Source organism: Microtus pennsylvanicus, chromosome 6 (assembly GCF_037038515.1).
Source record: "Microtus pennsylvanicus isolate mMicPen1 chromosome 6, mMicPen1.hap1, whole genome shotgun sequence".
In the NCBI taxonomy this organism is placed as follows: Eukaryota; Metazoa; Chordata; class Mammalia; order Rodentia; family Cricetidae; genus Microtus; species Microtus pennsylvanicus.
In genome coordinates, this window is record NC_134584.1 from 117,973,612 (window position 1) to 117,999,823 (window position 26,212).

Below are 26,212 nucleotides of genomic sequence, written 5' to 3' on the forward strand. Positions count from 1 at the left end.
CAAAGGAAAGCCAAATGACTAGTAAAATGCTGAACGCCACCCTACTGTGACTTCAAATTGCTGCCATGCTTAGGAACAAAATCAAGAAAGGTTTTCTCAGATATGATCTTGAGGCTACAAGACAGTCGAGACATTTGTCCCCAAGGAGTATAAAGCTGAGCAACTGCAGATCCTAAGAGGGTCTTCAATTTGCCATTGATGAGCTCTGTGATCCAGGGTGAGGTACTCTAGGACTTGATTCCTACTCTGTAAAATGGGAAGAGTTCATACCATGGAAGTGTAGTGAAAATACCAGCAGTGATGGTGGGTTTAAGTGTCCTTTGCAGATTCTACAGTGAAGGTGGAGTCAAGCTGAATTCCTAACCTTTTCCAAGTCTGCTCTGGGCTTCCAGATCCTTAAGGTCTCTGAGCCTTTGACTCCTGAGTTCCAAAGCAACACTTGATGGCATTGTTCTCCTGACTGGAGCTTGTGGGCTCTTCTCTGAAATCAGGGTTTGTGTCAGCCTTCCTAATAGTATTTGCTCCAAGAAATAAGTACATAGCACTGTCTGGAATCCAATTCATAATATTGCTGCAAGGAATATCACAGAGAAAATAAAACAGGCAGTGGGTAAAATGACACACTGTAAAAATCTGTGGCGGAAGAAAAATTGCCTGAAAGATCAAATATTGCTGGCATCGCGGAACATCACAGTGATGACCTATGAAAAATTAGATGTAGTAGAGAGAGCGAGAATGAAATAAAAGGACAATAGCCAAAATCAACCAGAGGAAATTTATTGTTAGCTAGACATGGATGTAAGAATGTCTACCTAACAATATATGGGCCTGCATAAGAACCCAACAATCTTGTCAGAACAGATGAAAATGCAAAATTGAAGTTGGTAGACCGAGTCCTCCCCCAACTCCAAACAAACCCACGCGTCAGACTTACCATTGGGAAGAATTTCAGTTGACATAAACAATGAATCAAATCATTGATATAAAAATTTTATATAGCTCAATGAATCCTGGTGGAAATGATTTTTAGTGAAGTAAAAAACTGGTCTTCCTAATTTGAAATTCTTTTACTATGCTGTGTTGAAAACTGATCAATGACTTAATTTGGCTTAATAGAGTTTGCTTTGAGAAATATTGCTGGACAAAAATTGTTGAAATAACTCTGATTCACTACAATAGCTTTGAAATATGTAGGAGAAGGTGACTGGGCCCATATAATAGGACTGCAGCAACCCACTGAATGCCGCCCACACCTCTCACAAGCCCTGCTTATTGATATTCTCATCTCTCTTTGGGCTTTAAGCCTCAGAATATTTATTGTTTTAGATGCTGATGCTCATTCACTACTGAATCGACAGAGAGTGTTAATCCCAAGTGAGTGTTCTGTGTATATTGTGAGTTCTCTGAATAGGTGGTCTCATGGAGCTGGTCAAGAGAGAAGCAAGAGGAACAAACGGGAATGACTGTCACCTTTACAAATGCTTGCTTTAAGGAAAAAATCCTGGGCTGGTGAGATGAATTAGCGAGAAAGGTGCTTGCATGCAAGCTTGAGAACCTGTGTTTGATAACCAGAAACCAAGAGGTAGAAAGAGAGCACTGACTTCATTGATGCACATGTAAACACAACACAACACATACACACACACACACACACACACACACACACAAGTGAGTAAATACTTGTAGTAAAAATAACTGAGCAGACTTCCTGTCTGAGAAAGCTTCGGTATTAGTTGCTTGCATTGATGCTATAAAGGGATACCTGGCAAATACTGCTAAAGGAAGGACGAGGGTTTTTTGGCTCACGGGGCGAGGGCACGTGCACAGCTCATCAGGGCGGGAAAATCATAGAGGCAGGAACGTAAGGCGGCTGATCTCATTTCATCCGTACTCAGAAGCTTTCTCCATCTTATTCAGTCCAGAACCTCAGCCCATGGGATGGCGCTATATATATCTAGGGTGGATCTTCCCACCTCAAACAACTCAATTTAGTTAATCCCTCTCAGAGGCATCCCCCCTAGGTGATGCTAGATCTTGCCAAGTTGACAATTGGGGTTGCCATCCTAGCTTTGATGAATGGGAGCCCCCCAGCTCCCACACTCGAGTACTGACATGTTGAGAATCTACTTATTTGGGCTCAGCCTTGATCCACAGGAGAACTTTTCTTGGGCTCACTATGTCTTTAGCTCATGCTGACATCTTTCGGGGTGACTCTGACATGTGATTTCTTCATTCCAAGGGTGTCGGGTTAGTTCTGTGCCTGCCTATTAGGCTTATAACTCACCGAGCTGTGACTTGAAATGTCAGGGTTGTCACTACAACAATGGAGCAAAAAGCAAGCTGTTGACATTCCCTGGGCACAATTTGCAAGACCTTTTCTTGTAATGTTTTCCTATTCCAGGTGACACCTGTTCACCAAACCATGGCCTAAGTCCCGGAATTTTTGTAGAATATGCCTTGGTCTTATCTCAGCAGTCCTGGGGTCTGAAAGCCATGCATTACAGAACCTGCAACAACTGATTCCTTCTGCCAGCCTGGGTTCCTCTCTGTTCTATAGAACAAAGAAGACATAATCCTCTCAGCAGGGCTAGTGTAAGAGGGGAACACAGAAGCGCTCTCCTGAGTCAGAACGTCTTCAGCAGGGCTTGATCATCTACACAGCTAAACATGTTGAAATCTCGTGCATGCTGTGTTATTGAAATTGTATGTGTGAGATGTCTCAGCAATTACTAGCCCTTACTACTCTACCAGAGGACTGGGATTCAGTTCCCAGCACCCAAACTGGGCTATTCACCAACACCTGTAACTCCAGTCCCAAGGGATCTAACACCCCCTTTTGGCCTCAGCGGGCAAAGTGTTCATAAACACATACCCACACAAAAACACAAACACACATGCACGTTAATAAATCCTTTTGTAAAAAGAAATGCTTTGTACAAATTAATGCACTCTGCCAAGTTTCCTGCCAGAATTTTGAAGCTCATGGCTAAAGATGGTTGGTATACACAGATGTTTGGAGTTGAGATTTCCAGTGGTAACACTTAAGTCACACATGACTCATCAACTGTTTTTAGCAGCCAAAATTTATTGGAACACAGCCCTGCCCATCATTATATACATCAATGGTCTCTCTGGCTTAAGGGAAGAGCTAGAGAGTTGCAGTAGAACTACCAAGGCCTAAGGAGCCATCTGTGATCGTTTTGTATTTTATAGACAAGGGTCAATGACCCCTGGATTGGTTTGTTGATTGCTTTCTATGTCTATAGATTAGATCAGTGTGTCACATAGGCCTATGAAGGGCTGCTATCCTGTACTAAATACTTATAGACTGAGAATCACAGCTTGTGAATGATAAGCCCAATAGTTAAGTAGAGCCCAGTATGTCTACAACCCATATTTAGTCCTTAGTGTGTAGCATTTAAGTCTTTCATACATTTTATTTTGTGGGGATATTTTTCGTTGTATGATTGTATAGGAAATATATATATATATATATATATATATATATATATATTTGTTTTAAAAAATCATCTTTTATTGGCTATTATTACATACCCGTCATATGTTTTGACCCATGAGGACTCAGCAGTGAACAGACCACTTCCTGTTTCAGAGAACTATGCTGATGACTGTCCGGACACAGAAAATTCTTTGTCCCAAGCATCCTTGCCATCTCAGTGGGTGGCCAAGTGTGTGCATGTAAGTGCTATGTCCTGTCCCTACCACCCTGAGCTACATAGCCTTGTCTCTGTTCTGGAAGTGAGAAGGGAAGGGTGTTCAGCATATAAGTGAAGATTGTCTCCAGGGGACACTTGGTTTCTTGAACCGGATCGAGACTAACGAAATGCTACCGTGGTGTTTTGCCCTGTGCTTCTGTCTGTTGCCTCTGCTCACAGGGCTAGAGTTGGAGGCATGCACATCACCAGAGTTCAAAGTCTTCAGCGCTAAGGGGACGAGGACATCCCATAAGTGATGTGTGTACATGGCAGTGGCAGTCTTGTCAAAATACAAGTCCTGATTCATGTCTCTGGAGTAAGGAAAGGGTACAACACTAATGAGCAGCCAATGCCAGTCGTGGAGGACAAGGTAGCAGCAAGCAGTCTGGCACTCTCTAGCATCCATCCAATTTAATATTAGATGCAGAGCAAAGAGAAAAGCGATAACGTGGACAGGCCATCTCAAACTGTCTAAAACGTTGATCATACCACATGGACTTGAAGTTTTGGTTCATCATTGTCCAATCCGACACAAGGCTACATCTTCCTGCTCACACTACGTCCCTCTTTTCCTTAGTTTCTGGCTCTTCCTTGCTACCAACCCAACCTATCATCTCTGTGGTTCAGACTATCTCCGTCAGTATTGTACACATCCTTAGGTCTTCCCTCTCTGAGCTGGTTCAAACCAGGAGTAGTGGAAGCAGCCTTCCTTAGCCCAGACTCTCCATTCTCAATACTTTTGTCAGCTCCACCCCACGTCTTCCCAGACGCTCTGCTCACACTGCATAAACTGGTGATTAAAACTTAGAACAATAATTAGACCCTTTATTTCCAAAGCAAATTTCATTTCCAGACTAGACTTCAGCATCCATTACAATGCGGGCTAATAAAAACAAAGCTAGGACCATATGCTTTTTAAAGCTTTTGTTGTGTAAAATCTGTAACAGCATTAAAATCATTTTGGAAAAAAAATAAAATTATTCCGATCCCCCAGCAAAGCCCTCGGTGAGTAGCCCTTTTGATTTCTCATGCCAGCATATTGCCTGTCTATAAATATGTTTGGATGCGAGAGGGCACTGTAATTTTCCATGTATTATCTGATGAACATTCTCTGTGTTGCTGCATGGTTTTTGTGTTTATTGGTTTTAAAAACTGAACCGTATTTCTCCTAGCTGGCAGGCCATAGTATCTGTTGAATAAGATGTGCATACTGGGGCTGGAGAGATGGATCAGCAATAAAGAGCACTGGCTGTCCTTGCAGAGGACCCAGGTTCAATCCCCAGCACCCATCAGTTGGCGTACAATTGTCTATAACTCCAGTTATAGGGGATGCTTCTGCAGGCACCTGTGATGTGTATGGTGCTCAAACAAACATACATCAAAATGCTCATACACATAAAATAGATTAAATCTAAAAGTATTTTCATGTGTGCATACATTGCTGGACGGTCCGCAGATTTCTTTCTTCTTTCTTTCTCTCTCCCTTCCCCATTTCTGTCCGTTTTACCTTCCCTTCCTCTTTCCCCTTTCCCCTCCCTTCTCTTCCCCCTCACTTCTATCTTTGTCTCACCTTTCCATTTGCTGCTCCCCTGTTGGCTGTTGGCTTTCTCCTAGCTATCTCCTCCTGTTTTGCTGTGAACATGTAACGTCCGCTTGCTGTGCCCTGAAGTGTGTCCCTAGGTTAAATCCTCAGCCAGCCACCGGAGGAGCATGTTTCCCCTTCAGGCTGAAAACTATGATGGCCAGGCTCTCTAAGGGGGTCTCTGAAGTGACCTCCTAGGTGAACTTGATGCCCACCAGGTCATTCCAGCATAGTTCCATTGCCAGTGGCTCCTGGAGCCATTGGATTGTGTATCCAATGGAAGCAAAATCTGTCAAGCCTCATCCCCATGCTCACTTACTTCAGGTGTGGAGGCAGTTTCAGTTCCTATGATCCCCAAAGAACATCAATTAGATTTGACCACACAGGCTGATCTTAAATGATAAAACCACTCAAATTAAAAATACAAACATTTTTCTTTTGTCTGTTTGGTCTGATATTGTAACTCTGCATCTCAGTGCCTGGGACTTATTGGTGTTTAATAAATATTTATTTTTATGTTTCATGTATGATTTTAAAATGTGGTGTCAGGGCTGGGAAGAAGGCTCAGAAGGTACGAGCCCTGGATGGGCAAGAGTGAAGGTCTGAGTGTAAATCCTCAGCATCCTCATAAAAAGCTGCCTGTGACCCCAGCACTGTGTGAGATGGCAGCGGAAGAAGCCCTGGACTTGCTGGCTGCCAGCCGAGTGTCCAGATTCAGTGACAGAGTCTCTCAGGCAACAAAGAATGATGCGACAGGACACCTGAAGTCTTTCTCTGGCTTCCATGTGCACATGGGTGTATAAATCCTCATATACATTAGTGTGTGCCTGTGTACACACACACAGATGCATTGGGACTTTAAAATGCATGTGACTTTTTAAAAATGTAATATCAGAAAGAAGAGTCTAGATCTTTGCAGTAGCGTAAAACAGTGATTCTTAAGCTTTTTGGGAATAAATACACCTGCCACATGTGAGCATCAATAAATACAAGCTCACACATAATTCCAGCCAGGCCACAGGATCTTGAGACTTGGCTGTGGGTGTCAGATGATGCTGACGTCAGAACTCCCAAGTTTGAAAGAACCTCTAGGGTCTGACCCACTGGAGTAGCCCTACAGATGAAAGGAAACATGAGGGTGTTAGTGATCTATGACGCTTATCCTCTTCCATCCAGATTACACTCAAAATTGGGATTGCGGCTCACTCCCGTGTGACAGCTGCAAGAATCAGCCTCAGAAGGTTCCCAAGGCGGGCTCACCCAGGCTGACACAGTTATTGATGGACAGCCTGGATTTTAATTCGAGTCCATCCCGGTCTGTGTTAAACACTCCCCATTAGCGCTGTGTTGATTTTCTCCACCTCTACCTCCTCCTTGTTTGATGGATGGTTGTTGTTACTGCAGATAATCCGGGCTCTCTTGTAAAGTGATCAAGACCTTTTTTGCAAGACGAAGGCCTCAGATGATTAGGGCAAGGATGGTGCTAATGCCTGTCTCCACTTTGTCTGGAAATTTCTAACTAGAGTTCATTAACTTGTCACTCCTGGTTCCTTCTGAGTATGTACTGATATAATAAAAGGGTTCAAATCAATAGATGCCCAAGCAGGCCTCGTCGCTCTTCCTTTGTTGCTCATTTTTTTCTTTTTCTTTTTCTTTTATCAGGACTCATTTTTTTTCCTCTGTCACTTCAAAAGTGGACTTTCCCCCTCTTATAGCCTTGTGATTCTTTAGTCTCTCTACTTCCAAAGCTATTGGAAAAGTATGGCCATTCAGCCTTTCCTAAACATTTCTATTGTCACCTGAAACAGCAGGCATCTCAAACTCATCAAAGCAAGAGCACATTTACTGCTGGAACAAAGACGTCATGAGACTGGAGGTCTTTGAGCTTAACTTATAAAAAATATGTTATTATTAATTATATATGTATGTGCATGGGTGTGCCCGAGGAGGCCAGAAGGCCATTGGATCCCCTGTTGTGGAATATTACTTTAGCTCTGTAAAGATGTGTTACATTTGTTTATGCTGCATTTGGTTAGTGATGTAAGGATGTGTTGCTTTGCCTGCTTAAGGCATCTGATTGGTCTAATAAAAAGCTGAATGGCCAATAGCTAGGCAGTAGAGGGATGGGTAGGGCTGGCTGGCAGAGAGAATAAATAGGAGGAAGAATCTAGACTCAAGAGAGAAAGAGAGGAGAGAAGGAGGGAGAAAAAGAAGGAGACATCTGGGTCCAGTCAGCCAGGCACCCAGCACCCAGATGGACACGGAAGAATCAGAACCAGAAGGACATACAGAATGAAAGAAAGATAAAAAGCCCCAAGGCAAGATGTAGACAAAAGGGAACAGGTTACATTACCAGAGCTAGTGGGACAAGCATAAGTTACAGTCAAGCATTTAAGACTAATAAGTCTCTGTGTCGTGATTTGGGAGCTGGTTGGTGACCCCAAAGAAAGCCTGCTACACCCAATGTTGGTGCTAGGAACAGAACTCAGATCCTATGCAAGAGCCATACGCACTCTTAACTGCTAAACCATCTCTCTAGCCCTGAGTCAAGTTTTCTTAAACATTTCTTGGTGTCTATGTGGGTGAAAGCCTCAAAGTTTCATAGACCTATTTCATTTATGAAAATTAAGGTGACGGTGTTTTCCTAAGCTCTGTACGGCAGCTACGAATACACTAGGCTAGTGGGGAGGGCATTTATATGTTGGCATGGAAATGTGAGATCAAGGGTGGCGGTAAATACCACAGTCTCCTCTTCCTCTAAACTCACTTGCTTGCTCTTGAAACTTTTGGAGCCACAAAACCTGTCATCTACCAAGGAAGCAGCCATGCTTGGCTGAAGCATATGAGACTTACATCTCCTTCTGTCCCTCTCCACCCCTGACTGTGTCTGTCTTCTCCTGATCCTCTTACATGATCAGGGTAATTGGCTCTACAACATGACACATTTGAGTTTGTCGTGAGGAAATGCCATGTCTAGCTCAGTATTACCAGCAATGGAGGAATAAGTCCAAGGCCCTATTGCTTCCATCAAGACTTCATTCATGAATTTGGTGGTAGCTTGAATCTTCTGCTGTTCCTAGGGCCTTTGTGGGGGATTTCTTATCAAGAAGAGTACACAGGACAAGGGAAGAATTGTTTATCAGAAGCACCAGTGGTCGAGAGCAAAGTGCTTGCAATTGTGTATAATGAGAAGTGGAAGTCTCGACAGGAAAAACACGGGGGAAGGAAATTAAGCAAGGGGACAACATAAAAGCTTCATGAGATGGAGGGCCCTGTGGGGCTTTAAGAACAGGCAGATTCAAGCCAACACCCTATCTTTAAGGTCTGAATATTTAGTCAGGAATTAATTCTTACCACCCTAACAAAGAAAAACCTATCTGGCCACTGATACCAGCTTAACTGCAGATGTTCATAGGAACTGGGTTCTGGTCTGTGATGTTTGTGGACATCTGGTCTCTCTGACCTCTGTTTGGTCTTGTCTACCACTGTGATGGGCTTCCAAGAAACAGTCTCTCTGATAGTGAGTAGAATGTTGGAAACTGAGTAGCAATCTTCAGAAGCACTTCTGTTGTTTTCCAGCAGGAGGGATACTGGGCTCTGTTCAGGAAAGAGTTGGGCAGAGATGCAGTTAATAAATAAAATAAAACAAAACCTGCCTCAACTGATTCTACATGAAGACCTCAGAGTCATTCTGAATCAGGTCAAGGAGTCGAGCTTGTATACCTCCATGTGGATTCATCACTGGAGGTGGACTGTCCAGGAAAGGGTGTTATGTATTCTTGCAGAAGGGGTCTTCGGGAAAAACAAAATCCTCTCAGTTGATGGCTTTGGGCTGCTAACATCTTAGGACCAGAGTATTAACCAAAGGTGGGGGCATCTTGGCAATAATTATGCCATCATCTGGTGTGATTATCATGATCTTACGTGATCAGTACCCACTCCTTACCACAACACATACACACACAAAGCTACACCACCCATCATGATCACTGCAGCAAGATTCTACGCTAGCAATGACTCCCCAGATTGTAGAAACCCAGTCTCAATGTGAAGTTGATGATTTCCCCCAAGGGAAGCTGAGCAAGATCTTTTCGTTGATCACCAATTGCTCTAAATGATAAGGAGCACAAATACATCTTAGGACAGCTGACCTCTCTTCATCCAGTTGGTTCTAAAACTCTTCATAGACTGACTCAATGACCATCATCCTGCATGAGCTTTCTGTAATCTTGAGTTCCTCTTTTAAAAAATTAGTATATGAAGGCTGTGGAGATGGCTCGGCAGTTAAGAGCACTCTATGCTCTTACAGAGAACCTGGCTTTAGTTCCCAGGGCCCACATGGCTGCTCACTACCATTCAGAGTTCCATTTGCAGAGGATCCAGTACCCTCTTCTGGCTTCCATGGGCAGCAGGCATGTAAACAATACATTTACATAATGCAAGCAAGACACTCATGTATATGAAACAAAAAAATAATCTTGTAATAGTAATATTATACTATGTTATTCAAGACCATTTTCATGCAAATGTATGATATATTTTGGAAAATATCTATCGCGTTCTCCATTACCCTCCTCTTTCTTACCTTTCTAGTTAGTACCCTTTAGTCCCCTAGATGGTATGACTGTAATTCCATGTCATATGTGATTTTATGTATCCATATAAAATCCAAGAGGCAAAACTGAGAGAAAACATGCAAACATGCATTAATTCTCTTCCTGAACACAACACCTAGCCAACCTCATCACACAGTAGATGCTTAGTGCAGGTTTATTGACTTCTTAGTGGAACTGGCAAGCACAACCTGGTTAACTGAACAAGAGCAATGACTTCAAAGAGTGGGATTCATTTAAGTTTTATAGAGCTGAACGCCATGTGTATGGATGATCATCTGTGGGATGACCCACATAAGTTCCAGATTGTTCCTCCTCTTAAGGGCAACAGATACATGTGGGGACTGGGAAAAAACACAGTGAGAGGTTCAATACAAGCTTGACAGAGAAAGGAGGCATTGATGTCGCCCTCCAGGGAGCTTTCTGAGGTCACTGGAAACCAGAGTACCTGAGCTATTTTATAAAGGTTGAACATGAGTCGAGGAGGCAGCAAAGAGAGAAAGGTCCAGGGTAGAGGTTGTAATGCAATGAAGTACACAGTCACCTTGAACTTCATAGCTCAAGAACTTTGTCTGTAAAAATCCGCATAGTGAGCTATGGACTGGGGTCTTGTTCAGCTTGTCTAAGTCAACCAGCACTCCCAGGAATTCAATCTTCAACGAGCAACAGCTATAATATGAATCCACATTTCTCCCTGAGAGCACACGCAGGGACACATCAAATGTCACCTCAAGGAGAAGGCTTGGGTAGAGATCTGCAACTGGGGCGTGCCTTTTTTGATAATTTCCCTTGTCTTGGAGGAGTGGTCCAGCAACTACTTCACCTTGAGGTGGGAAGGGTCCTCTCTGCACCAGAGCTGATCACAGAAATGAAAGTGCAATTATAGAAAAATCATCCCTGGGCTATGACTGCAGTTCATGAGTATTTTATTGCTACGATGACTCACAATTTCAATTTTCAGGGCTGAGAGGCTCTGCTGAAGCCTAATTTAAATTCTCACTCTGAGAGCCTGTGCCTTATAGACATGTGTCAGTAGAGATTGAGTCCCTTCGGATTTAATGCTTCTGGACTCACACCACAGGGCAGCTTGAGAAGACCAATGAGAAGCCTATGCAAATAGGACTGGCCAAACATACTATTCTGTTTGTTTGTTTGAATGTCTCTCTGTGTGTGTGTGTGTGTATGTGTGTGATCTGCTTACATGTGTATATGCATTCACATGTGTAGGGGCACAACTGTATGTGTATACAGTTAAAGGCTTGAGGCTAGCGTTGGGCATTTCCCTCAATCATACCACGTGTTATTCATTGAGGCAGGGTCTCTCCATTGAAGCCAAAGCCAACCGACTTGCTTTGGGGATCTCCCATCTCTCTGTTTTAAACACTAGACATACAGGCAGGCTACCAAGCCCATCCAGCATTTTCCTGAGTGCTGAGATCTGAAATCCAGTCCTCACACAGGCACAGCAAGCACTTGACCTTGCAAGGAGCTGCTTTCCAAGATCCACCATGACTTTTGATGGACACCGAGATTCAATGGAGATAACAGTTTGGTTTGCATTGAACATGATGATTTCTATATCAAAGTTGTTCACGGCTGAAATTTTGCTTCAAAGAAAAAGAAGTGGGGATGTGACAAACTGTTTCCCAAGTCTTATTGGGAGTACTTTATGGAAAACTTTGAAAATAAGAAAAAAAAATCTAATTCTGCCCTTTGATAATGTCAAGATTGAATGGATCTCTGGAGAAATATTATATTGATATGGGCTCAAATCAATACTAGTCTCTGTTTGTCACTGTTTCTCTGTATACTTGGGCAACGGCCCTTCCTTGCTGGAATTCAGTGCTACCCAGAAAAAGCTGATATTACCACCAAGTCAGGGGACTGACTTTTCTTTGGTTATATATATATATTTTATTTTTACTGGAAATATGTGTCAAACTGAACCACCAAGGAAGCATGCAGGCAGGCACCCAAGACCTGTCAAAGTTTGTGTGGTAAGAATGTAATTCTTGACAACCCAAACATCTCCAGCTGCCTTTAATCTGTTCTAGTGCCAACCTCGCCCCATGGTATTTCCCCTTCCCACCATGCTACTCACATTTCTCCGGAGGAAGGAGCTGGGAGGGTGACTACATGTGAAATGGGATTTCTTAGATTGGCTTCCACGACAGAGTGTGAGGAGTCAAACAATGCCTGTCTCACACCAGAGACTGCGAACCCTGTGTTGCTCAGTCCATGAAGCTGTCTGTCTCTGCCGCCCTAATACGCTTCTGAACACCTGGTCCAGACAATTTCTCGCAGGAATGCCCAGCAGCTTGTCTTTTAGTTGACTCTAGATCCAATCAAGTTGACAACCACAGTTAGCTATCACACTTTCCTTAAAATGAGCAGGAGAGCTCAAGATTATTGGTGCACGGCCTTATATGACATTGTTCTGTTGTTTCTAAATAATATTTTGCTAACTGAAGTCAGGAGTCCGTGTAGATACAAAGTCTACAGAATAGGGGACTCTGTTACAATTGCAGCAGAGTCACAGGGCAGGTCTCTAAGGGTAAACAGAGTTGTACTCAAAAGGCCCACTGGATTCCTGGGTCACGATACCCTCCTCCCTAACTTCCACAACTTTCTTAATTATAATAACCAAAGAGGGCATCCAAAAGGAAGTGGAGTTTGTGTGGGGAAGGAATTCACGGAAGATGGGTGCTATAGTGTAAGGTACGAAGGCAGGGAAAGGGAAAACTTGCTTTGCCTAGGAATGTAGCTCAGGGGTTGATTACTTGCCCTGAATGTACGAGGACCTGGATTTAAGGCCCAGCACTATAAAAGCAAACAAGCAAAAAATAATGCTCAGTGAGGAAGACACAGTAGCATTTGATCATCGGCAGGCAACTCCAGCAGACATGGGAAAAGGGACATCAGAACAGGCATGAGAGCTCAGGTTTTAGAAGACTCAGTGTCCAGTTAAGAGGATGTAGGCCACACTGCGAGCTACCAAGAAGCATTGTGTTGCTTGTTCATTTCTTCCGGTAATGAAGATCCACTTAGCATCCTCTCTGAGCTGTGTTAAGGGTAACTTTTGAAGGGGAATATTAAGTAATGGCTGGTCTAGATAGCTATCTGGAGGACTTGATGAGATGTTTAGGCAGGAGAGGCAAGGAAATATGCTGTTGGGATGGAAGAGATGAGAGGTAGCTCTGAGCCTAAAGGTCGGAGACACCACAGTGATAAGTTGTCATGGAAACCAAGTTCAAGGACATGTCTTTACTTGTCTAAAAGTCTTCATGTCACCTTCAGTATGGGAAGATGTTTTAATCAGGTAGAGAACTTGGAGCTGACCATTCTTTCCCTTTGCTGGCCCTTTAAAAGTCTGCCTCTCCACTGTCTTCTTACTTACATTGTTCTTAGAAAGATGTCTGTTGTCATCCTTATCTCTGTTTCCTTGTAGGAGATGTTTCTTCTTTCCCCATAGTGGCTCTTGCGATTTCTTTCTTACTACTGGCTATAAGCAATCTGATTGAGATTAGTAACGTTCTGGGGGGTCAATCAAGAGGGCATGGAAACAGGCAAGGTATGAGTCTTGGGAAAAGAGTGCAAAAAAGCTGAATTTACGTGGTATAATTGAAACCGGGAGTTTCTTCTTAGAGCCAGTGATAGCTGTCTTTTGCAGGTACTAAAGGAACCCCACTTAGAGATTACACCCAGAAAGAGACGTAATACCTAGGGTGCTCTATGAACCTGTTGGTGTGAATGTGTACACTAACACAGGAACATTAATATGTTCCACTATAAACGAAAAAAAAAACAAGTTTTAAGATACGTAACATGTTGTACTCGTGTATTTGAAATACACTTGAAACTACAAAGTTTACGTGCTTGACAAGGTGGGCATTCTTTATACACCTGGTACTCCATATTTGTGCAAGTGTCCCACGTGTGCAATGACCCTGTGGTGCGTGAAGTATTGTAAGCCCCTCTCTACATGTGTTAAAGCCAGGATGCAGAGTGCTTGAATAATTTCACAGCATGTTTTTAGTTCCTAGGAGAAGTCAAAGTTGAACAAAAGATAATAAGTTCATAGTCATCTGTTCAACCACCATTCAAAACTGACTCACAGACAGTGGCAACCAAGTACAAGAACAAGCTGTTGACAGAGCAAGGGGACACCGCTGTCACCAAGGGTCTGTGTTAAGGTGGAAAGAGAATGCTTTTTAGAGTAATGACTAGTTGTCCCATTTCTTAGCCACTTATTTAGAGATTGGGGTATGTATGTTATATGTGTGTATATAATGTGCTCATAAAATTTTACAGCAAGACATCATCTGGGGAAGTCCTTAAGTGATCTCAACATCTCTCATTCTGGTGCCATTCTGCAAGTCCAACAGAGGACAGATAACTTCTGTGGGTGAAAGTGAGGGAGTTCAGACACGCTGAACTGATATATAAATGCAGTCTACAGAAGAGAAGGAGATAGACAGAGACAGAGAGAATATATAAAACACACAATGTCATCCTTCTGCCTTAAGTATTGGCCTGGTAACACTCTTCAAAACTTTTGCTTCTTTTAGTGTTGAGGCACTATTTTGAGACTGGGCTGGATGAGCCTCAGGTTCTTCATCTGCCTTTAAAGCTAATGAAATAAAGCTAGTGTAAAGTATCCATCACAGTGCCTAGACTGAGGGGAACACTCAGGAGGTGTGACAGGGTGGCACTGTTATCTACCTGTGACTCCTCTAGATGAGGGCTTCAAGTCTGTCCACCCACATTGCCCAAGCTGTCCTGCAGAAGCGGGTTAGCATTCAGCCAAGTGTCCCATCCATCAGCGTCCGTCTCCACTTCCGCTCACAGTCAGTAAACACGGTGTAGCGTGTAGCGTCTCGGCGGATGTTATTGCTCCACTTAGGCTCCTCTTGCCTTCTCGGCTACATTAATTCATCATTCGTTTGATTCATATGTTGTTTGAGCTCAAAACAGGTGCTGGGACTGCTCTGTTTCACCAGGGTGAGGGTGTTAAGTGTGAACAAGAAAATCAAATCCCTGTCTTTTAGCTCTCACACACTGTTGGGCGGCGGAGGAGGGGCACAGACGCAAGAATAACAGTAGGTAAAACATGAGACACTTGGATAGTAACAGGTGCTACAGATACAAATCAATGTGGGAGGGAAATCAAAAGTTTGGGGATGTTGATGTACTTAGTGTGTTAGGCCCAGGGATGATTTCTCTGCGTAGTCGGGGTGACCACGTGTTTCAGAGGAGAGGAAACCATTGTTCAGAGAAGGGTTGCAGATTTCCTAATGCCACATGGCATCTCCCATGCCAAAGGCAGGGATAGAAAAGCAAGATGGCCAGATGCAGTGCAAAGTATTTCTGTCTGGCAGGAGGCAACGGAGCCTGACTGGTGCTTCCTCACTGAGGTCGATAGCCCTATAGTCCTCTCGAATCCTTACCCAATCTGAAATACATCTCCCTTCAGTCCTCCCTCTTTGTGACTTAACCTTGCAGTGTGTAACTGAAGTTATGGTTTAGGATCAGCTCCCAATGTCTGAATGGTGCCAACAGAGGGTACACCCCTCAGAGCCTTCCTGTCACTCAAGACAGGCATTCCCCTAAGGAACCCAGTACCCATGGACATAGAAGTGCAGAAAAGGGGGTGAATTTTAGCCCTCGCCGATCTCCCCCAGGGGTTTCATGCTGTGCACAACCTTCACCACAATAAATGGCTGCCTGACACCTCTTCGGATGCAATTTTGTATTTCACACACCATTTAACTAATGGAAACCACATAATAGGCACTCAGCGAATCGCGGTTGATTACATTCGTCCTCATTTTTCATCTCCTAATATGATTAAGATCCTTTGTATTTCAACTCATGGTAAAGGATGGAAATTAAGTTATTATTATCCACAAATCCAGGCATTATTGAACACCTACTATATGCCAGGCGCTGGGCTGGATGGTGGTTGGTGGCTCGCACGTGTGAGATTTACATTCTGGCAGAGAAGGGGAATAATGAAGGAAGTAAGGCTACGTGTAGTGGGTTAGTGTGTGTGGAAGAGAAAAACAGACCGTGGAAGATTAGGGGTAAACGCTGAATGCAGTGGTCCAGCCAGGACTCACGGAGTAGGGTTTCTCTGAGTGTTGATATGAATAAAGAGAAAAATAATGACTGTAGTTAAAAGAACGATACCCCTCCCCAACCGAGGTTGACATGCTTCAATCCTAGGGCAAAGGAAAAGAGATTAAGGGACCGTGGAGACAGCCCAGTCAGTAAAGTGTCTGCATGCAAGCACAAGGACTTGCGTTCCCTCCCCAGGTCCCACGTGAAAAAGGCCAGTGAGGTGGTGTATGTTGATAACCTCAGTAGAAGATGGAGGTCCAGATCTTGGGCTCTCTCATTAGCCAACCGAACTAATCGATGAGTTCTGAACCAGTAAGGACCCTGTCCTAAAACAAAGCAAACAATAACAAAAAAAGTACATAGCTCTTGAGAAATAATACCTGAGATTGTCATCCGACCCCCACATGCATGCACACATACAAACACATGGTTAAAGATTGAGATTTCAAGTATTCAGCATTGTTCTGAGGCTCAAGGTAACTATAAGTTTTCTCAAAAGAGAGAATGTGAAGCAACAGAAGGATCACAACACTGCCTGCTAGGTTTGACGGTGGAGGATGGGGCTGTTAGCCCAGGAGTGCAGACAGCCTCTAGAGTCTAAGAAAGCTCTTCTATATCCTTCCTAAGAACCCACCCCTGCCCACAAATTGCTTTTAGACTGCTAGTGCATCTAGCGCTCACAACCATCTTATAAGAAATTCATACTATTTTAGCCCTTGTGGTTGCTGCAGTCCACCATCGCAGCAATGGGAAACGAGGTAGATATTTGGGGAAAAGCATTCCAGAGGAGGGAAACAGCCAGTGCATGTGCTCTGAGATGGAGCTGAATCTGATGTACACCACGACACCTCCAGTTAGACTGAAGCACTGATTTCAAGGACTTTGGGGTGACAGGGCCATGCTATACCTTGCCTAGTACACCACAGGCCAGTTAAAACTTACCTCTTTTACTCCAGTGCTAGCAGATCCCACTGAAGGCTAAAGCACAGGGAATGGTGTCACCCAGCTTAAGTTTTTATAGGACTCTGGCTGCTGAGGAAAAAATGTTAAAAATACAAGGGTGAGGGCACATGCCAAGATTCCCTTAGAAGGGCTATGTTGCTTTCCAGGCAAAAATTAGGTTGGCGCCAAGACTGGTGATGGATATCTTTAGTCCCAGCTCTGTGAGGCAGAGGCAAGCAGACCTCTGTAAGTTCAAGGTGAAGCTGATCTATATAGTGAGTTCAAAGACAGCCAAGAATACATAGTGAGACCCTGTATGGAAAACAAAAAAGAGAAGGGATATTGAGCTGGAGAGATGATTCAGTGGTTACGAGTACCTACTGCTTTTGTAGACTACCCAGGCTGGGTTTCCAGTGCCTGCTTGGGAACTCACAACTGGTACCCCATACCAGGAGAATCAGTGCCTTCTTCTGGCCTCCTTGAGCACTGCACACACATAGCGCACATGTGTGTGTGTAGGTCAAACATTTAAATACATAAAATAAAAATAATAGATGATACTGGCTAAGACCCAAATAGTAGCAGTGAACATGGAGGACAAGGTAAACTCAAAAAGAATCAGATCACAAATAATGTGATCCTTTCTCTGGAAGAGATCTGGAGCAAAATTCTTTCTAGTATTAAAATTTTCAAAGGGAAAGTAAGCTATTCAGGATTCAGGAGGCAGAGCAGATAACTATCAGATGACAGATTAAAATGTCTCGGGTTCAGTGCCCAGCTCCTCCACTCTCTAAAGTGTGTGCCTAGGCTATATGTTCAAAATTCCCCCGCCTCAGTTTCCTCATCTGGAGCGTGGGAGTGCAATGGCGTGTCCCAAAGACAGTGTAAGTATCCATTAAAGGAGGAGAAAAGTGTTTGGAAGGCCCAGGCCTAACGCATAGCAAGCTCAAAATTATTTTCTTTGCTGCCTGGAAGCCCCTGGTTCGCAAGATGTCTGAAAGGTGTGTTGAGCATTCAGGAACTTAGTATGGAAGGGAAACCAAATGAAACCAAGCCATTGTTTTCTCTGAGATAGGTTCAAAGAGCAATTGGGATGCAGACATAGCTCCCTAGGTCCCAGAGAAGATTTTCAGAGCTCAGTCATCAAACAGTTTCTGCATTGCCTGCCATGACTTCCAAAGCAGAGCAGGGCCCTTCTGCCTTTTAGTGAAGAATGTGAATTACACAGCGATTGAATATTTATTCCATGCACCCTCTTCTTTAAGCAATTGTTTTACCATCTCAACATCAAAACCACCCGGCACAGAGAAGACTCAGATGTGGGAGAATATCAAATGTGTTTTTCTTTCTTATTATTTTTTTGTTCTTTTTCATGGTAGATCTGACGCACCTTTGAATCTTCAAAGGATGCAATAATCAATGACGTGGGGAAGACAGGCGACAGTGCGCCCATCATTGTGGAGATGAATTTATTAATGTAAACGACATTGCGTGGAAGAGAGATGGGGCTGAATTAAAATGTGAGGACCTGTGATCCAACAAGAAACATAGAACAAAAGGAGGAGAGGGAGACGGAACAGGGAGATAAAAGACACTTTGCCGATTCCAGGCTCTGCTGAAGAGAGCTACATAAAAGAGGTTATCGCCCCAGTGTGTTACGGCAACCCTGGTGTCTTAATTAAAATGTCTCCAAGAGAGGAGGTAGTGGGAACTGTACCAGGGACGTGGGCAAGACAACTGTGACAGAAGAAATGCAGGGGCTCAGAAGAGGGGATTGTTTAGCCTAAATAGTGAGAATATGGCTCTGAGCTCCCGTCATGGAGAATCTTTAAAAATTGCTTGGGTAAAGGGAGTGATTGACTTTGGCAGCTGGTGGGGCAAATTGTGTGCGTGTTTGTGTGTGTGTGTATGTGTGTGTGTGTGTGTGTGTGTGTATGTGTGTTGTACCACATGCCACATGAGTAATGGGTGCCCAAAAGAGGGCATCAGAGCCCTTGGAACTAGAGTTAAAGGTGCTTGTGAACAGCCATATGACTGCTAGGGACTGAACCTAGGCCTTTTGCAAGAACAGCTAGTTTTCTTAACTGCTGAGTCATCCTGCCAGGCCTGGGAAAAAGCTTTCTCATTTTAGAGGTTGCAGCCATGAGCATCAAGAAAAAGACCCCAAACTGACTGACAAATAGAGAAAAGATGAGAGAACGAGGAATTTGAAAACAGACTAAATCCAGAGAGTGGGTCCTTCAGCGAGTTCCTTTTGGGCAGGGAAGACGGCTCAGTGGTCAATACACTTTCCTCCAAGGCTGAATTTGAACCCTAGGACCCCCACAGTAGAGTGGGGACTGTGGCGATTGGCCCCTGGGCTCCACATGTATGTATGGTACATGTGCACAAACAAGTGAATAAAAATCCTTTTAAGATATATTCTTATGTCTGAGAAAGAGACATGCCGCTCTGGAGGAGCGCAGAGGACAGTACCATTGCACCGTTGATAAAGCTGTACACTGCCTCTGAATCCACTCCATAATAGCCCAGCTCCATCGTCACTATTATCCAAATGTCCCCTTGAGCTAGCACCTGTGATGTCACGCTTCACTGCCGAGTAGTGCCACTGTCCACAGCAGTAGCCAGCGTGGTCTCCTGACGTCCTTTCCATTCCAGTGACAAAAGCATCAGGCGATAAGTGAAAGGTGGGACTGCCTCTTCACTGAAGTCACCCTGAGCGTTTAGAATAGGATGAGATGGTGCAGGCTTGCCGCGCCATATTGGAGAGCATGAAAGAAAATGTCTGCCCTGACCGGAAGCAATGAGAAGGCATTTCCAAACTGTTCTCTAACTGCAGCTGGGGACACGGGAGCAGAATGTGGGTGGCTGAGCTAGAGCAGACTCCATTCTGTTGAGGATGTAGAAAGCCTGAGGGTCCAGCGGATAGCTCCGTGTGATTGTCGTGGAGAGAACCCATGGCCAACACTCTGTACATACGCACTTGAATTTCGGTGGATCATTCTCCTAGGGGTAGGTGTGATGGTTGGACTAAAATGCCCACTTGTCACAAAGTAGGAAGGCCAGGGAAGGGAGTCTCGATAGGGGGATTGTCCAGATCAGTGGGCCTATGGGCATGTCTGTGCAATTATCCATTGGAAGGAGGATGGCGGCTCTGTTTCACGGGCTGGGTCCTGGAGCTGCACAGAGGGATGGAAACCAGCTGAGCGTTGTCTCTGCTCTTGACCGTGGATGTGACATGGCTATAACTGCTTGAGTTCCTGCACTGACTTCCCCTCATTGAGGGATTGGAACCTGAACCCATGAGCCAAATAAAACCTTCTTCCCTTGTGCCGCTGCGGGTCATAGAAGTCAGGTGGCAGGGTTTATGAGAGGGCTGTCCTTTCAGGCCGGTTCCTTGCTCTGAACTCTGGCAGATGTGGAAACCAGCCTTGCTGGAGTTTACCTTCTTGCACCTAGAACACAGGCTCGGATTAATTCAGCTGTCGAGGCAAGGGGCTCTGTGTGTATTAGGAAAACAAGCCCATTTGTAAAGCACTAGCAGATCCCTCCAGGTGCTGAGAAGTAGCTATTTAGCATGAATATTTCATCAATGCCAGAGTAGATTGAGGAAAATTCTTTCCATTATATCCTCATCACCGCTGCACGTGGTTCAATGGACTTCTGACTAAAGAATCTAAATATGCTTAAAACATTTTTCACCTCCAGTGGAACGAGCCGGGCTTGATTGGGTTGTTATTTTCCTGCTTCATGAAATATTTCAGAGGCAATTGTGTCCTGGATGTGTTGTTTGGCAAATTTTTATCCGAAGCCGGAGCCTTTGGATTATTTTTCAACCGGCAGCTCGGATGTGAGGAAGTCGGCTGTTTAGAAACAACATCTAGGGCCCGCTGCTGTGGTCCTTGCATTTTGAGTTGTAATGCCAACTTTTAGAACATGGCGCTGGGCTTGGTGTAATGAGCGTCGGAGAACAGAGACTGTTTGTTTGAGCTGGGGTGAACTTCAGGGTTCACACCCCTACCCAGGTTGTGTAGAGGATTCTCCTGGTGACTGGGGAGCTGCTGCTGTGCTGGACAGGCCTGATATCTCCTTCCCCACCCTCTTCAAACCAAACCGGCTCAGGCTGCCCACTCTCTCTGCTTTCCCGCCCCCATCAGTGCTGGCCTGCCTTTTCCTTCTGTCCCCCTGTCTTCTTTTGTTCAGCCCGAGGCCCCTCCCTTGCATCCCTTTTTCTGGAGAAAGAATCTTGAACTGATGTTAGAGACAAGAGTAGAGAGCGGAAACACAGATGAAGTTGGTCATACAGAAAGGTCAGGGTCCAGGAGGGACTGCGCCTGCTGAGGTCAGCAACACTATCAAGAACCACACTCCCTGGGCCTTCTCTGCCTCAGTGGTGCTGGGGACTTCACCCTTGGTCACGCCTGCACTTACACAAAATTAGTGAGGGACAGGTCGTGTTTTTTAAAGGACTTTTTCTGAGTAGAAACGTCTAGAGTCACCACTCAAATCCCAGACACCCACCGAAAAACCCATAACTTCTTTGTGTCATTGACTGTTTTGGTGGCAGCAACTTCCTCTCCCTCCTAAATGTATATACCAAAGTCCAACATCACAGTCCTAGGACCCTGGAAATGTACCTCATCAGCGCGCCATGTTTGATGCTTGGTTGTTCAGCCACACATAGGAGAGTGTTTACTCACACATTGACTCACTTCTTAATATTGTGGTATATTTTATTCCATGAAAATGAAAGGAACACAAGGAATTGAAGTAAATATTTCCTTCTACAATGAATACCATCTAAATATAGATAAATTATCAATTTCCCAAGTAATGATCTAAGAATGCCTGGCCTAGACTAATGTGGCGACCAGGAAGGGTTCTTCTCGAACAGGTCTCTCAGGAAAAGGATCTCACTGGGGTCTCCCAGCTCCCGCCAACTTTTACCACCTGATGATGTCACCCAGAGCAATAGCTCACGTGTCCAGCTAGCTAAAGTGTGGCAAAATATGTCATTTCCACAACGGTCACTTCTGGAAGGGGGTCACCAAACAAATATTTAAATGATTTCAGCAAGATATTGATCCGTCTAAAGTCACTGGAAATTCTCAGTTTCTGTTCTCTTGCTTAAGTGGTGATTTATTCATTATATGTGGTACTAGGTTTCGTAAGGATATCATCACATGAGTGTATGATGCTCTTTGCCCATGATTCTTCCACCCATATCCATCTCTGACACTCCCCTGCCCCCAGTTTCAGGGTGACAGTTATGTGACCAAAGTATCTTATCAAAGGCTTTCCTTACTGGAAATGTTGTTTGTGACATCACTAGCTATTGTTTCTAGAAAGCACATGCTCCTAGAAGCTCGGAGCAATGATGGCCTCTACCCACTTACTCCTGTTGGGCGCCAACAGCCCTTGACAATGGTGGTTGCCTCTGTCTCCAGTGGTTGCATGGCTTCGTGCCATCCCAGGATCCCACCAGCCATCATCATTTACCCAACTTGAAAGAAAATTCTATGTCCTCCTATGACAAGATAATTTCCTAACAAGCAAGGAGTTATGGAGGCACCTGGCTTCAAAGAACCCAGATAGACACAATCGCACCATTCTTTGCTGACACACACGCATAACTGACAAAGGCAGAGGCAGAGCAACGGCCCCTGGAAGGTGAAATAAAGGCCAAGGTATTTAGGAATGGGAGGAAGAAGGCTGCCTCGCCCAGTTTCTCTCTCCATTCGCTGCTAAGGTACCTTCAGAGTTGGCACACAGGCCCATGAAGCAACTCTACATGCACGCTGACCCTCCCAGTCCCGTGTCTTTGCTCTGGCTTTTTACATCTGGGCTGGCACTACTGTGCCTACCCCCCTGCATCCGGGGAGCTGGGAGAGGTGAGAGGTGGACTGGTACTGCATCCCTAATGGCTGGTGTGCTGGGAAGAATGGGCTGGCAGGAGCGGGCACAGGGCTGGGGCGGGGAGGCACCCAGAACAATGGCATCGCCCCCAGCAGGCTTGCCGACACAAGGGAGCCCTTCATCACAAACCATGGAAAGTTTGTTGCTGAGGACACAGGGTGCTTTGTCATCACTTTGGACACATTTACACGCACGCTGTCGTAATGAACGGAGGTCTCTGTGGCTCTATTACAGCTCTGAATCACCCAGCCCTTACATATGCATGGCGCCTTAAATCTCCGCACTGGGCTGCCCTACGCATTCACTCATGTGCGGCTCTTGAAGTTGTTGGTTTTCTTAACTGTAAATGAGATTTGCATGTATCCCATATTTTACATATGTCCCATTTTTCTGTTGTCCCCCAGTAAAGCAGCAGAATCTTTGGCCTCTTTGCTAGTTCTTTCCACTGTCATTCATAAATAGACACACACACACACACACACACCACAGGGGGGGAGGGAGGTGACTGAGAGAGAGAGAGAGAATCCAGTGTTCTGTCTTTGCCTGCCTGCAGAAACTACTGTCATCCTAGAAACCAACCATCATTCTCATGCACACATTGGTGTGTGTTTGTGTATGCATGTTACACAAGTGCACGTGTGTGCATCTGCATGTGAAGGCCACAGAATAACCTTGAGTGTCGTCATCCTGAACGGTGTCCAGCTCCTCTGAGACAGCATCTCCCAGCCAGTGATTCTCAGCGATCCTCCTGTCTCCACTCCCCAGTGACGAGATTCCAAGTGCACGACTCTTGCTCTAGCCTTATTTTAAAGTGTGGTCTGGAGATCAAATTGAAGTCTCTCTGTGCTTGCGAGGGAAATGCTTTTCCAATTGAACCAATTTTGTAAGCGGGGCTGGAGAAATGGCTCAGAGGTTAAGAGCGCTTTTGCTCTTCCGCAGGACCTAGTCCACATAGCATCAGTCTCGCAGTTCCAAGTACACAGGGCAGTGGTATGAAAGGCATTTACACTGCTGCCTGCTCCGATTCCAGGATGCCTTCCATTGTACAGAACTGAATATATGCCCCATTAAATAACAGCTCACATCTTCTCTTGGAAAACTAACTTATTGCAAAGAAAAAGGTTTTGATAGGTTTGCAACAATTATTCTGGTCTATGAAGTGGCCTGATCTAGCTTCATTTTTTTCTCAGCTTAGAAACACTGTTTTGGTAAACCAACCACATTTTATGTAGACTCCTTAGTTTATATTTTTATGTTCTTCTTCTATGACAGTCATGTAATCTAGAATGGACACAACAGGGTGTTCTCTAGGAATATAGTTGGTGACATTCGTTATTTCTCCTCGTTAGGCAAATGTAATTGGGGGTAATTCCTACATAGTCTGTCCAAACTTTCTCCATTGGCCAAAGAGAGATACGGATTTACTGGGAGGGTTTTGTAAATGTAAGGGCTGGCACACATTAAGTGCGCCCATGTTGGCCAATCCACACTCTCTGTATTGCTAGTCTAGCGTTCTGTGGAAGGGCTTGGGGTGTGCTCTCCCCACACTAGGCTCGTGTTTAATCTTATCCTTGCTGCTCGACATTGGACTGGTTTGTACTTTTGCCTTTCGCGTGTCCTGCCTCAGGGTTCTTCTGGGTAGTTTTCTTCTTCCTTTGAGCTAAGCACCCAGGTGTATTCCGAGAATGGAATCATAGAGGGAGGGGTTGTGGATATTTGTGAGGCTCTTGATAACCAAATATTGCCCGACGGCTTTCCCCAAGACTGCTGGTCGATATCCCAAGAAAAATCGACAGTGTGAATGTTTGTGGAGGTGTTCAAAAGCTTTAGCTGGTTTTTGTCTTGTTTGACTTTCCTATGTATGTTTTCTCTTAAAACTATAAAATTGAGGTTCACATGTACACACATACACACATATACACAAATACATACACACACACACTGTTATGGACCAGGGGCTAGTGATGCCATGAAGTTTTTATGTATCACATTGTCTTGATGGGAACTGACTATGGCATTGAAGTCTGAGGTATTCTTTCCTGATGATGCAGAAGATCATTTTAATTAGCATGTGGTATTTGATGAGATTGATTTACATATTAAAAGTGGTGCTCTGTTTTCAACTCATTTTTTCTCCAGCCCTTTAATTAGATCAAGGTTGTGTTACCCCCCTCTAGCTTCCCTCTCCCCTCTCTTACCTCTCTGTAGGCAGGCAGCAATTTCTAGCTTAAACTTAATAATGTTGTGGGTCTCTGTATGTTTATTTTTATGTTTCCTTCTTTTTATGTAATGTGACATTAGCCCTTGATGTAAAATAATGATTAAATTTCCTTTGTAGAATACAGCTCTTGAATTAAAAATGTGTAACCCCTCAAATTGGAGCCAATGGGTTATTGAATTTAAAAAAAAAAGAAAGACATGAAGTTGGGGACTCAGGAGGTGAAGGAAGATCTGGGAGGAGTTGAGGGGAGGCGTTGGGGGTGAACATGATTAAAATACATAGTAGAAATTCTCCAAGAATTAATTACAGTGATTTTTTTTTAGATGTAAAACTCGTGGCAGTGCCTGCAGTAAGTGAAACAGGGACACTTTCTTGGAAAATGTATCCCCAAAGGCACTCCTGATCATGGAGTATGCAAACATCACCCATATCTTCATGAGGCCTGAAAGCGAATGTGAAAATGTCCCTCCCTGTTCTTCACCCCTAACCCTCTAGCTGGCCATGCTTATGGCTGGAAATTGGTCGCTGACCAGATGACTCCTACCTGTTTGGCAAATTAAGACCAGTCCATACAGCATGAAGAGTGTACAAATTCAATGTGACATTTAGGTAGATAATTCAGAAGTTGGAATTAAATGGCTTAATAATTGTCATTGTGAATCATGGTGTCAACTTTTGTGCGATTCCAACCATGCACTTGGTTGCTCTAAAGATATTTGATAGAATAAAATTGACAATGTCTAGACAGTTGTGTCCTTCACAACAAAGCAAAGAGCCCAGAATGGGCTGATACTTTCCCATCTGGGGGAGACCTTAGTCAGTTCATCTTGTTTTCTCTTTTAGGATATATTTAAATTTGCAAGGACATCTCCTGTCCCAAGACAAAAGAGGTCCATTGTGGTGTCTCCTATCTTGATCCCAGAGAACCAGAGACAGCCCTTCCCCAGAGATGTTGGCAAGGTAAGTTGAACAAAGGACAAATGGCACAGAGTGTTTCTATTAGGGGATGAGCATGCCCAAGACAAGCAGGCTGTGACCATTGTGATTAGCTGGAACTGGCCTCCATTACTGCATGGTAAGAGGTCAAAATGATCTTATCAAG

The 26,212-nt window shown here is 44.3% G+C and overlaps 1 protein-coding gene across 1 annotated transcript in view; it reads left to right on the forward strand.

Moving 5' to 3' along the window:
- The window catches only part of Cdh13 (cadherin 13), a 959,427-nt gene that overhangs the window by 430,689 nt on the left and 502,526 nt on the right, over nucleotides 1-26,212 (forward strand). The window contains exon 4 of the mRNA XM_075977426.1: nucleotides 25,954-26,070. Within this exon, the coding sequence (XP_075833541.1) occupies nucleotides 25,954-26,070 (117 nt within the window). The remainder of the gene's footprint in view (nucleotides 1-25,953; nucleotides 26,071-26,212) is intronic.